This window comes from Diabrotica undecimpunctata, chromosome 1, assembly GCF_040954645.1.
Source record: "Diabrotica undecimpunctata isolate CICGRU chromosome 1, icDiaUnde3, whole genome shotgun sequence".
NCBI lineage: Eukaryota > Metazoa > Arthropoda > Insecta > Coleoptera > Chrysomelidae > Diabrotica > Diabrotica undecimpunctata.
Window position 1 is genome coordinate 155853012 of NC_092803.1, and position 13617 is coordinate 155866628.

General features: G+C 29.4%; 2 protein-coding genes across 9 annotated transcripts in view; one reads left to right on the plus strand and one right to left on the minus strand.

Annotated features, from left to right (window-relative positions):
• The window catches only part of LOC140432413 (uncharacterized), a 66797-nt gene extending 56029 nt beyond the window's left edge, over positions 1–10768 (minus strand). For all 7 annotated transcript variants that reach the window (XM_072520297.1, XM_072520298.1, XM_072520301.1 and 4 more), the window contains exons 1-2: positions 10629–10768; positions 10517–10556 (exon numbers count right to left, since the gene is read on the minus strand). The gene's annotated coding sequence lies outside the window, so the exon portion shown is untranslated. The remainder of the gene's footprint in view (positions 1–10516; positions 10557–10628) is intronic.
• A 169-nt stretch (positions 10769–10937) lies between these two features.
• Positions 10938–13617, plus strand: part of LOC140432414 (transmembrane protein 272-like) — a 31950-nt gene continuing 29270 nt past the window's right edge. For both annotated transcript variants that reach the window (XM_072520303.1, XM_072520302.1), the window contains exons 1-2: positions 10938–11259; positions 13124–13234. In XM_072520303.1, the coding sequence (XP_072376404.1) occupies positions 11196–11259; positions 13124–13234 (175 nt within the window). In that variant the 5' untranslated portion in view covers positions 10938–11195. The remainder of the gene's footprint in view (positions 11260–13123; positions 13235–13617) is intronic.

Here is a 13617-nt window from a genome sequence, read left to right on the forward strand (position 1 = left end):
TGGAAGGGTGTTCAGATATTATTTCATCTGACCGTGTACAAATGTTTAAAAAGGAAATAAAATTTATCATATTTAAATTTAACTTACAGATGGCTTCAAATGCAGCGGCGAGCAGTTACTCGAAATATTTTATCGCGTAGCGTAGGGAATAGAAACAGCTATGCAGTGGCGTTGCACTATTAAGGTACTAGTACAGATTATAAAGCTAAAAAAATGCATATTTAAAAAAAAAAAAATTCAGCTTTTATTAGATACGAACATAAGTTTTTTTAAATATTATTTTATCTTGAAGTTAAATAAAAAAAATTTGTTTTTAATTCTCATGAATAGCCCATTTTCTAGAGGGCGCCTCAATTAACATTTCAAAAGGGAGTCCCATTGCGGACACTAATTCTCAGGATTGGTACATCTTAACAAAAAAAAATCCAACGGGATTACTCAAAGAAAGAGCCCTTGTAAGACAATCAACCATTTTGAATCGAAAATTAAAATCAAAGAACAAAATGACGCACATTTGAAGAAAAAGTTGAAAAAATCGATATTTTTTCTCAATTTTTGCATGTCAAAATTAATTTCTTTTGACTTTTTTTCCAAAAAGTGGTTAATTGTCTTGTAAGGGCCCTTTCTTTAAGTAATCCCGTTCGAATTTTTTGATTCGAATGTGCCAATCCTGAGAATTAGTGTCGGCCAACACCTTTTTTTGAGACGTTAACTGAGGCGCCCTCTAGAAAACCCTCTAGCGCTCTCCTATTAGTACACGATAACTAATTTTTTTTTGTTTAATTCAAAGATAAAATAATTAAAAATATTCGATTCTAATATTTCATATTCGTAACTAATAAAGGAGCTGCGACATTGTTTTTTTTTTGAAAATATGCATCTTTTAGCTTTCTAATCTGTACTGGTACCTTAAATAATTTAAGAAGAATATTTTATATTTGAAACCGCAAAATATTGTATTACTAATTTCAAAAATAAATGAAATTTGCTCTTACAAAGATTGTTTTATCTTTAAAACCGTAAAAGACATATAAAGAACTGATAAATATTATTTTCGAGAATGTTTAACCAATGGATTTGAAACGAGTTTGTAATTCAGTCTCATTATGCTTTCCAGTCCTATAAAGAAAGGTGCAAATACGCGTATGAGAAACTATTTTATAAAAATACATGTAAACAGATCAGATTGACACCGGAATCCAAAGGGATAGTTTACAAAATATTTAAATGCATACAAGCACTGTTTCCTGAAGATAAACGGAATAATATTAAACAACGTTTAAGTGCAAAATAGAATGGTTGACAAACCAAAATATCAATTATTCAATGTCTATGATGAAGTTTGAGTTAATGGCTATTGTAAAAAAGCATTTACCAGATAAAGTATTTATTAGAATTTATTTATTAAATGGCATTTTTATATATTTTGTTTTACAGCTTGGATAGACTGGCCCTTTAAAATGGCCATCAGAGATTTTTTATTTATTTCATTGCAAATTTACAATCTATTCCACACTAACATTTAAAGTAATAACTAAATAGTTTGTATTTTGTAGTATGCATGTGCCGGGTACCATTCAGCAATGGCTCTCCCTCTCCATACAGTTACTCAAGTAGGTCTTCTGGCAAGATTCGTTTCAATCTTCCAAGGGCTTTCAGATGAAGTCGGTTTCTTTTGCTTTTATGTGTGTCTTCCATGTCAGTTTCTCATCCAAGTGGAGTCCAAGAAGTTTTACCAAAATTTTTACTGGGGTTTAGGATGTTATTTATGGTAACTAGAGGTGCTCTGCTTTTTCTTGTAGTAAATGTTATTTGAGCGGATTTATCTGTATTAACACTTATTTTCCATTTATGTAGCCATCTATAATGGATATACATTTAGTATTGCTGCTTCTCAGATGCTCTCGTCGGGTTCACATCTGAGGTTATTATTGCAGTATCATCTGCAAATGTAGCTGTATCATATAGGGATAAAGTATTTAAGTACACATTAGAATTTATTTATTAAATGGCATTTTTATGTATTTTGTTTTACAGGTTGGATAGACTGGCCCTTCAATATGGTCATCTTGTCTTGAGACTCCCTCGATACCATAGACAATTTATTCCAATAGAGAATGTTTGGTCTGACTGCAAAAGGTATTACGATGCTAATATAACTTCTGCTGGCATTACAAATGAAGCCACAGTTTTAAATCTTTGAAAACAATCTTTACAACAGGTAAATTAATTTTTTTTTAATTCTTAGGTAATAACTTTGCTCTAATTTTAGGTTACACCAGAAAAATGGGGGAACTATGGCGGAGAAACTAATTAATGAGTATTGGGAGACTGTCAAAAGAATCGACATAAACCCCATAGCTCCAGTAATTATCGATTTAAATGAATCGGATTCTGACTCTTCAGATGACGATTTTGTGGAAATGCCAGAAATAGGTTGATACTCAACCGTTTTTCATTTGATTCGTCAATTTTGAAATTTGGGTTACATTTATTACTATGTTCAAAAAAATATTTATTTTTTTTCAAAAACATTTTGAAATACAAGGGCGTCATTAGGTATTTGTATGGTATTTTTCAAAACACCATTCAATACACATAGTTTTTTCACCATATTGTGACCTTTGTGTTTACTTGACCTAGTGATTCAATATTATCATAATTGGATAACATAGAACACTATTGTCATACCATTTCACACACAAAATTTCATTAGTTTCGTCAAATCTATAATATTATGCATTTTTCTTCATTAGCTTTCTCCATTACTGGACATTTTTGCACACGAGTTTCTCTTACAGTTCCTGTTGCCTTTAGATTTTTTTGTTTCAGATATATCATTAGTTGATATGTCATGAAATGTTTATCGAAAAAATTTCAGTTGTAGATGGTTCAGGCAGCTATTTCAAAATATCAATTACTATTTTAACTCCAAGTGGTCTTTTTTAATAGTACCATTTGCTTTTTTCCACAACAAACGTGAAAACCATAATCATATCCACTGGAACCGGTTATCATCCAATTCTTATATCATATCCAAATCTAACTGGCTCCTCTCTAATTAATGTTTTGCTAGGTTATGACCGAAATATTTCACCATGAATTCGTCTAAGGATATATCTTTAAGGAAACTCTCCACTGGCAGTATTTTTCTATAATTTTCTATTACACTGATATTCAAATTCTACTTTTCAGTGTTTTCAATACACTATTATTTTTACGCATTAGTGAATAAATAGTTTTTATGATTAGAATTATATTTTATTTATGTAATTAATTTAAAAGTTACTTAATAAATTTTTGAAGACAGTCTTTTTTGTGTTACTTATACTATGGCCAAAAAGCAGTAGTGAGAATAGAAGACATAACATCAGAAGAAATAGAAGTACAAAGAGTTGTTCGACAAGGGTGTATACATTCACCAGTATTATTTAATATATACTCAGAAGACATATTAAGTAAGGCAATGAAGTAACGAAATGTAGGCATTAGAATTAATGACATGATCATAAATAACCTGAGATACGCTGGTGATACAGTTCTTTTAGCCGAATTACATGATACATGATACAGATACTTGTTAATTAGGTGACCGCAGTATGCAAAGAAGAATATGGACCATCACTCAACAGAGCAAGAAATATATGATAATAACAAAGACAACTCAGGACATTCGTGAGATATATGTACAGAATCAGCCTTTTGAAATAGTAAGAGAATTCAAATACCTAGATACAACTATTAATGAAAACAATGACAGCTCTCAAGAAATACGAATCAGAATAGAACAGGCCAGAAGCGCATTTACAAGAATACAGAGGCTTCTCTGCTGTAGAAACTTAAACCTTAAGTTAAAAATACGACTGCTGAGGTGCTATGTGCTATCCCTATTATAATACGGGATGGAAGCGTGGACACTGAAGAAAATTGATGTGAGGAGACTGAAGGCATTCGAGATGTGGATATACCGAAGAGTACTAGAGATCTCATGGGTAGATGGAATAACCAACGTTGAGGTAATGTGACGTATGCATAAGGAAAGAGAAGTACTGACAATTAAGAGGAGAAAAGTGGGATATATGGGTCATGTGATGAGAGGAGATAAATATCTAATACTCCAGGTCATTATGCAAGGAAAAATCCGGAGAAAAAGATCCATAGGAAGGAGACGTAACTTATGTAATAACGACTTATGTATTTAGAGCCGCGGTCTCAAAATTAAAAATCGCTGTGACGAATGACAACTTTCGACGCGCAGACAGCCCCTTGAGAAGAAGATAAAAATTCAATAAATGAATCATTTTGTCGTCAATTTTAAATGTTTCCATATTTATAAATTTAATAAACAATATTGTTTACTTTTTATTTTTATTAATATACGGGATTACCCCCATTACAAAAAAAATATATCTTAACATATTTTGTAATAATCAAATCTACTCAGATGACCTTGCAATAAAAATACTAGTTATTCAACAAGCTTTTCACCTGTGGCTAAGTACGATACTGGTATCTGTCAGATTCTTCAATAAGTATATGAAATAATTCTCGACGCACTGAAAAGTACCTCTGGGATGTTCTTTATTTATAATAGTAAATTACATGCAGTATACTTTTTTAATATTTTTCTATAAAACTTGTATGTAAGTGGTTCTTACTAACGGCGTGAGTCGCGACACGAGATTACTTGTTAAAGATAATGCAAACATTCCTGACCATGGAGCTGAGCGAAGGCAGAGTTAAAATTCATGTTAAGGCAGAAAGGTTTTATTGTAAGTGGAATTATACAGTGCATTTCACATGGAAGTGGGGACTAAACCAAATTTCGTCTACTGTGCCGTGGTCAGGAGTGTTTGCACTATCTCTAACAAGTGCATCATATTGATGGCGCGGAACCTAAATTATTTTATATAAGTATGCTGTACTGAAAGGATTACATATAAAGGAGGAAAAAACCAAATCAGAAGCCGATTTAAGGAGAGTCTGCACCAATCAACAGTGCAATTTTAAAAAAATGAAATGGTTCGTGGTCATAAAATTGTCTAGGTGTTCCACAAATTGTCAATATCCCAGAAATAGTCAATGCCAAAAGAAGTCCACGATATGATTATGGAAGACCATAAAATCAAAGTAAGTGAGGCTCTAATCATTAGCTCTTCTTCTTTTTTTCTTTTTATGTAGACATGACTTGTTTTTCAATGTGCCTCCAGTAAGTCGTCATTCCAAACATTAGCTGAGCATCTAAATAAGTCGAGCCTTTGAATATAAAAAAGATAGCACACGAAGTGTACCTCCACATTATCACTGTCAAAACTAACCCGTATGTCAGATTTGGAGAAACTTTTGGCAATGATTAAAATTAATCGGAAGGATAATTGACTGTTGATGAAACATGGGAGCATTTCTACACATCGCAGCTGAAGTAACAGTCAAAATAAAAAAACTTAAAAATTTTACTCAGAGGATGCCATTTTTCAACCAATACTAATGTCCAATATCAGAAACTTCAGACTACTTTGAAGAGCTTGATTACTTTTCTGAAGAGACAAAATTGTAAAATTATCTTACGAAATGTATTGAGCGAAACTATGTTGAAAAATAAATGAGAAACATTACAAAAATCAGGCATTTTCTAACTTAGGCTACAACATTCGAAGGTAGTATATATTTAAATAAGTAATATACAACATTTCAATCCAAAATAGAATTTAAGAATTTAAATTAAAAAATTGTATTTTTTAATACATGTTGTAGATCACAAATAAAACATACTTACTGCTTTCTGATCTAGAAGTCAAAATACGCGTAGGTACGTAAAAAACGGTTGTTTTAAAATGTTATTTGTATTTATTGCTTGATTTTGTTAATTTTTTGGATAAGTCTAAGGAAAACCATGGCAGAATAATTCACATCCTTTGGATTTCTCAAGAAGGTCAGAATTTCCCAATATATGAGGAAAACAAATTTATGTATCAATTTTAACAGACCCCATGGCGAAATATAACCAAAAATTATACAAGACAGTTTTTAATTACATCCATTCAAAACTGTCTTGTATGCAAACTTGGTTCATTCCCTATACATCATTCTTACATGCTTTTTGACATCTTGATTCGTTGCATAATTATGATTTATTTAATAACACATTGCATTGTCTTTTCATGTTATTTGATTTTATTATATGAAACACTCAATGCCCAAATAAATGTAGCTTCACTGTATTGAAAATTTTTGTAAATTTTCAATACAGTGAAGTACACAAATTTTTGCTTATAACTCTTTTAGAAGTGGGACTAAATTATAATATCAATATGTAGTCAGAAAAATAAATATTGGTTGTTCTAGTACATAAAAAATCCGAGCTGAAATTTAAAGAAATTAGCAGCAATAAACGAAGGTCCCGAAATGGTCCAAAATGTAAGACCTATGCTGATAACAAGTTTATTATTTTGACTGTCTTAATAAATCGATACTTAACGTCAATGCAGACCAAAAATTAGCTTCGCAAAATTCGGTGCACAGAAATATGTAAGTGGATGGACGATTCTTGTCAGGAAAGGATGGGATAATGGCTTGCAGGCTAACTAATGGTACAAAGTTGCCTAGATGTGACCAGGTGACAATATTAACATTTATTTGTCAGCATGTTAATTGGAATGATGGTCATTTTCAAAAGGTTATAGGATGAATAGCTACTGCCTGTATTAGATTGATGATAAAAACAATTGTGTTTTACTTCAGATATTGTGTAGACCAGACCCTATTAAGAAATTTGAATAATGTGAATTATATTGGGATGATTTACCTTGTGTGTGTTCAAAACATTATCAAAATTAGCCGCAAATAAAAAAGATTAAAATATGTTATCACTTTAGAGTGTTAACCATATTTATTTCCTTATAAAATAAATTAAATAATTAAAGTTAAGATTACAAAATTATTAAATAAATCTTAATCTGCTATAAAAATCCACTGTAAGTATTAAAATTTACAATTCAAATTAATCTGGAAATGCAACTGGACCTTGAATTATATTAATGATCATTGTTACTTTGATAAGAATCAACATGCATAACATGTTAACAACCTATAACAAAGGTTTTAAAAACGTTAATTTGGTTTGCCGAATATAACTCAATTATTCCTATATTGTGGTTCAATATAATTGAGAATTATTGTTTATTTCCATGTACATTTTTGCACAGTATTTAGCACTCAGTTGGGTAGTTGGTTATTTTTGCTTAGAGCAACCATTAGACATTTGAAATATTTTTACTGATTCCGAAATGTTTAACTCAATAAAAATCTTCAAAGTAGACAAAATACAAGAAAGCTTAATATAAAGTCTCTCACATGTAGGTGAATTTTTGTTAAGATGTTCCAGAAAGGTTATTTAAAGTGTAATTTGAATATGATCCGCTTAAAAAGTTTTGGAAAATTCAGGCAAACATTTTAGAATGAAAAATTGATATTACAAACCTATATTTTTCAACCATTTATTCAGAATTTCGTGAAAGTGTCAAATCTTCAACAAAAAATGGTTACAAGTAAAATTGTTCACAATTAAATTTATGATAAAAAGTTGCTTATCCAATTAGTACAAAGAATTTCCAGCATGTAGCAAGGGAAATTTATGAAAAAAATTGTAAAAATAAGGTTCAAAAATTTGCTTTGAAAAGTCAAAAAAGTTTCCTAAAATTACATATGACTCATTTGAATTTATCTCGAAAACAATGGTGTAAAGAACAATGCGATGCCATTTTTCTCTTTTTAAATCATATTTTTGCATTGTTCTTTACATCATTGTTTTGGAGATCAATTTTTTATACCAAATTTTCGGAAATTTGAGTACAAGCAAATTTCCAAAATGATACTTTATTTTTTTTTTGTAAATTTTCATTTCAGTGCACTGCATTTTTTTTTAGTAAAGCACAAATAACTTTTGAAGGGAAATTTAATTATGAACAATTTTAGCTTTATCCATTTTTGTCATATGAGGTCTGTAAAACTGATTATTAGTTCTAAAATTTATCTGAATTTTTCACAATTTACTTAATGGGAGCATAGTACAATTCTAGTCATAAAAAACCAGTGTGGCAGTCCAGTGGGACTGCCGGTTGAAGTTACACTTCTATACACGCATTCGCCGTTACAAATTTATTTGGGAGTCAATCTGCACAATCATTACATATGTAATGCTATAGGTAAGACATAGCAGAAAGAGAAACAGAATTAATAACAACTTACTAACAATTAATAAACAACATTTGACCTGTAATAGGATTATAGTAAATGAAGGGTTGAATCAATATTTTGATGAAAATGTATATTTTTATTTTCATATATGTATGAAAGGAGTTGAACGCAAAATTTTTTTTACACATACTCTGCAGTAAAATTCATTGTTTATTTTCTTATTAATATAAAAATACAATACAAATTAAAATGCAATATTTATAAGTATTTAAAAATGACAATAATATACTTAACTTTTCTACTTACGCATACATTTAATTTACTATGTAATAATATTATTAAAAAAGTCCTCCTCGACTGGGAATCGAACCCCGGTCTCCCGCGTGACAGGCGGGGATACTGACTACTATACTACCGAGGACATGACACAAACAAATTTCAAAATTGACAGTTCTGGGTTATACAGTGATTTATTGAGATTATTATTTTGAAATACAAAAGACTAATATAATTATGAACATTTAATAAATAATACAAAACATATCACATAAATAATAATATTAATAAATATTTTATTATATATATAATATTATATGTATATATATATATATATATATATATATATATATATATATATATATATATATAATATATATAATATTAAACATATATACAAAAGGAACATTTTTGTATTCGAGAGAGAAAATATATCTTCTGTCTCTCTCTTACTCATTATCTTACATATGTAATGATTTCACAGATTCACTCCCATACAAATTTCCAACGTGGAGCGCGCATATTGAAGTATAGCTTCAAAAACCTTCAACATCTACTGGACTAATACCTCTGAATAACAAAGTTCTAAGCAAATTAACTAACATAATGGTACAACATTGTTTTTGTGCTTATAGGCTGGGATTATTTGTTCTTGATATTTTTTCTGCAATCTGCCAAAGTTGCAAACAACTCATTAGAAACAATGTGTAAAAAAACACATTGTTCTTATCCAAAACAATGACCATGAAAGCCTAGAATCTTTGAATTTTACTAATATAAATATGTAAGTAAAGATTATATTTAAGTAAAACATTTCCAGTGATAAGGACACCACTTTTTTCATGAACTTAGATTTTTTCGAAATAAAAAGCTCATATAAGCATTGTAGAACTACAGAATAGAATAAATATATCCCAATGATACAAAAATATTTAAATTATAATTGTTTTAAATAAGATTTCCATTATGTATAGTATCACACTGTAGGAATTTCTTAAATCACAGCTTTTTTCAAGCTGTTTCTAATAATATATTAAAGAAATATATGTGCCAACTACAATATTCTCTTAGTTTTCACAAAGAAATTGGTGTTGTTTAATTTAGTAGCTTTTGTTGGCATTAAATGTGAAATTGTAAGTCAACACATAAGATTGAGGAAATAAAAAAATCTAAATTATATGAATTCTTTGAAAGGGACTTCTCATGTTTTAATTTTAGTAATGAAAACAATGCAGTTATTTTCTTATTGTTCTGAAAGTTTTATTTTATTGTGGCCTTTTTCAAATTATATATACTTAATGCTTTGAAAGGAGGCTGAAAGCCTCCTTTCAGATTATAAATAATGTTCAATAAACATCAAATTTATTAAAATTGTGATTTCTCAAGAATATGGATTTTCATAAAACAATTTTAAAAATTCAAATTTCTCTAAATGATACCATAAATATGAAAAATAAAGAACTTTTCAGCATATTCACACCTCGAAAAATTATATATTAATTTAACTCTATATACACAAAGTTCCATTCCATAGAGGAATTAGAAGGGCATTATCACCCACAATTCATCAATTTAGCCTAAAATATAGGGACAAAAAAGCAAATTTTTCTGCTTTTAAGCCCACTTATGCTATGCAATAAATAAATAAATATTAAACATTGTTGTTTTATTAAATTGTGTACACTATCCAAAAATCAATACTAGAAACAATTGCTACTAGTATTTTGTGGACATTTTATCAAAATAATTTGTCTTAAAATTGTTATATCCTTGTCAAATATAGACTAAAAACTTTATACTGAAATCCCACCTTTATGGTTACCGTAGAATTGTAGTTAATTTAATAAAACCGAAATGTACTTAAATTGTATTATTAGTAATATAATATAGATGTTTTCATTGAAAAAAATTATCATAGAAGATGCTTAAAAGCAATTCCAATATAGTAGTGCGATTCTACAAGCAGCCTTGAATTAATTGATTTATCAAAAATTTGTTCATTAAAACATAATAATTATGAGCATTAAAATAACATATAACATACCTTTTTACGACTGCTTATCAACACCGGGCGAATTCAACATCTAGAAAAATTGAAAATCAAAATTTTTATCGGAGAAATCCTTAAATATATTGTAAAGCTCTAATATGCTTACCAATTTATAACTTAAAATATTAAAGATACAATTCACAATCTTCACTTGGTGATAAAATGTAAAATCACTAAATATTAACCATGAATTATTCTAACCGCCATGTTCTTCGATTGACAGGGAGCAGGGAGGGCTTGAAGTAGTAAAAATCAATTATTTGACATTTGACATAGGCCCTATTCACATAAAACGCAGAGTTTTACATTTTGTCTATGTTTTGCCCTGATTGGTTGAAATACTGAATTTGCACAAAATATATCGAATACCATTGGTTAATTTTTTATCAATGTTGTATTTATTAGAAAATAAATGGATTACACCAAGAAGAGAAAAACAAACCAGATCCAAATGTTGTCAAAATATTGTCGACTTTGACATTTTGAAGACTGGTAGAATTATTTAGTTTTTTAATTTTAGGAAAAACTTAATTTAATAAGGACGTAATAATGAGATCATATTTACCAAATATTTTATATATTTACTAGAATTTCATGTAGCTCACATATAGAAGTAAGGTTTGTAGTTTGTCAAAAGGGGAATATATTATTCAAAACAAAATTCTTAGGAGATATGTCTGGATCTTTCCCAGAACAAGGAGCTCCTCCTTCATATGAAGAAGCTATAAATCCAAATGGTAATATTTATTTTCAATATAATTAACTAACAAATATGTTCATATAAATTATAATTTGATTAACAGAACAGTGAACATTTCTTAGCAAATTGAGTTTATATCTGTATATCTGCTTTCTTTCTTCAATATCTTCTAATTACTTCTATTTTAGGTAGTAGCAGGTTTGTGCCTGTCCAGTTTTTGATACTTTGTTAATGTGTTGCCCATCTGGACAGTAATCATCCTTGATGTGTGTTTTAGTCTCTGTTACTATTTAATTTAAATATATGGTAGTGAGTGCTTACATTTAACATTCCATGTTTTTCCAAATTACTATTTTGGGAATTATTTTGCTTATTATATGACTTAAAAGTTGATTAGAGTTGGCTTTATTCTTCTTTCCTCATTACTTAGTTCAAACAGACCCATAGAATGTTCCAGTATATTGAAGATGTGATATAACCACATTTGCCAGATATGCGCCATTTTTTTCTATTAAGTTCTTGTCAATGCTACTTAACTCGAGATTTCTTTCTCCATATCTACTTGTCACAGTGACATTCAAGTACATGAGTCATAGGTCAGGTCTGGCTTGGTACACTAAACCCTATTCATTCTACAAATTCCCAATCGTCAATAGAACCATGTGGAAGCCAAACAGGGTCGTACTGATGTACGACCTATGTATCATATAATTTTTAAAAATATTTACTTTTGAAACTGTTAGTGTAAGAATGTCTTGAAATTTAATCATTATATCACAATTAAACTAAACTCTAAAAAATAACACGACCAGTAAATAACTTAACAGTAACTATAACATAAATATAACACAATATACAGTATACTCCCTCTATAACGAACACGGTTATTACGAGGTTTCGCTTATAACGAGATACATTAGATGTGCCGTGAAATTTCTATTGAACTATAACCGTCTAAAGCGAGGCAAATTTGGTTATAACGAGAGAAAATAAGATCCAAAAACGTGTTTTTTACATTTTTAGTCCTGTCGTGGCTATAAATAAATACCTTTTCAAACAGAATCTTTAGAAAATATACGAGTATGATAGAATGATACTGGACCATTTAAAGCAGTTAAAAATAACAGAGTTCTTAAAATTGCAGAAGCAATAGTTTATGTTATCCTTGAAAATACGATTTATACATTATTTAGTTGGAAAAAAATATAAGTACAGCTTTTTTGTTTTAACGCATATCATTGATAATAAAAGTAAACAACTCTTTTATGTTTTAATATATTTCATTGACAATAAAAGTAAATAACTTTTTTTCATAAACTCCATTCAAACAATATTTATTAGCATCTAATATTGCTCCGAATGGCTTCACTATAGGAAGTTAATGGTTTAGAAAACTACAGATTCATATGTATGCACAGTATTATGATTGTCTGATATAACGAGATCGGCTTATAACGAGGTAATTAGTCTGTCATTTCAGTTCTCGTTATAGAGGGAGTCTACTGTATTAACTTAAAAATCAACACGATACAATTTGAATTTAAAATGATGGCAAGTTGGGATCTGTAACATGAGAATCTGTTTCGCTTACGGTAATAAATTATATTTTATAGCCTCTTGACGAATGAGACGGCAAATATCAACACGTGCTCATGTTTACTGATGGGAATTTGGTAAACGAATAAACTTTATCCGTTTTTTTTGCTGCATTTTTTGGTGCTGTCTATTCTCAAATAACTTTAACTTTCTCAGTGTCTGCTTTTACATCATTACCAGATACAATACAGCTTAAGTATCTAACTTCTTGTCAAAGCATGTACTTTTTTGAAGATATTTTGATGTTTCCATCACAAATGTTCACACTGTAATTAATATATTTAATGTTTTTTTTTTCGTTTCAGCTCCCCCTCCCTCATATGACTCACTATTTGGAAGAGTCAGAGAAGCTCAAAAAACAAGTAAAGGGATTTTAGATTTTCTTAAGAATATTATTATAATTGTTTTAGGAACATGTAAGTAATTACATATTGGATCTAAATGTCATATGTTTTCATTAGTTTTTGATTACTGAATTCACTTATTGTTTACTGTAACATTTTACACTAAATAAACTGGTAGGTAACCTGACGAAAACAGAAAACTGAAGTCACAAAATTAAATGTTAAATACTCTTTTGATACAGCATTGCCTTTTAAAATTCGCTTCTGTAACTATAATTTAGAAATATGTTTCAACTAGGACCATGCTTAATTTTCCTCACAATTTAAGCTTTCCAAGACAGTTATTGACAAACTGAAGGAACTATTTAATGAATATATTTAGCTAGCAACTGTAGTAATGAGTAGCAATTAACCAACACTATGTCCATGCATAAAAAGGGAAATAGAGTGTATTG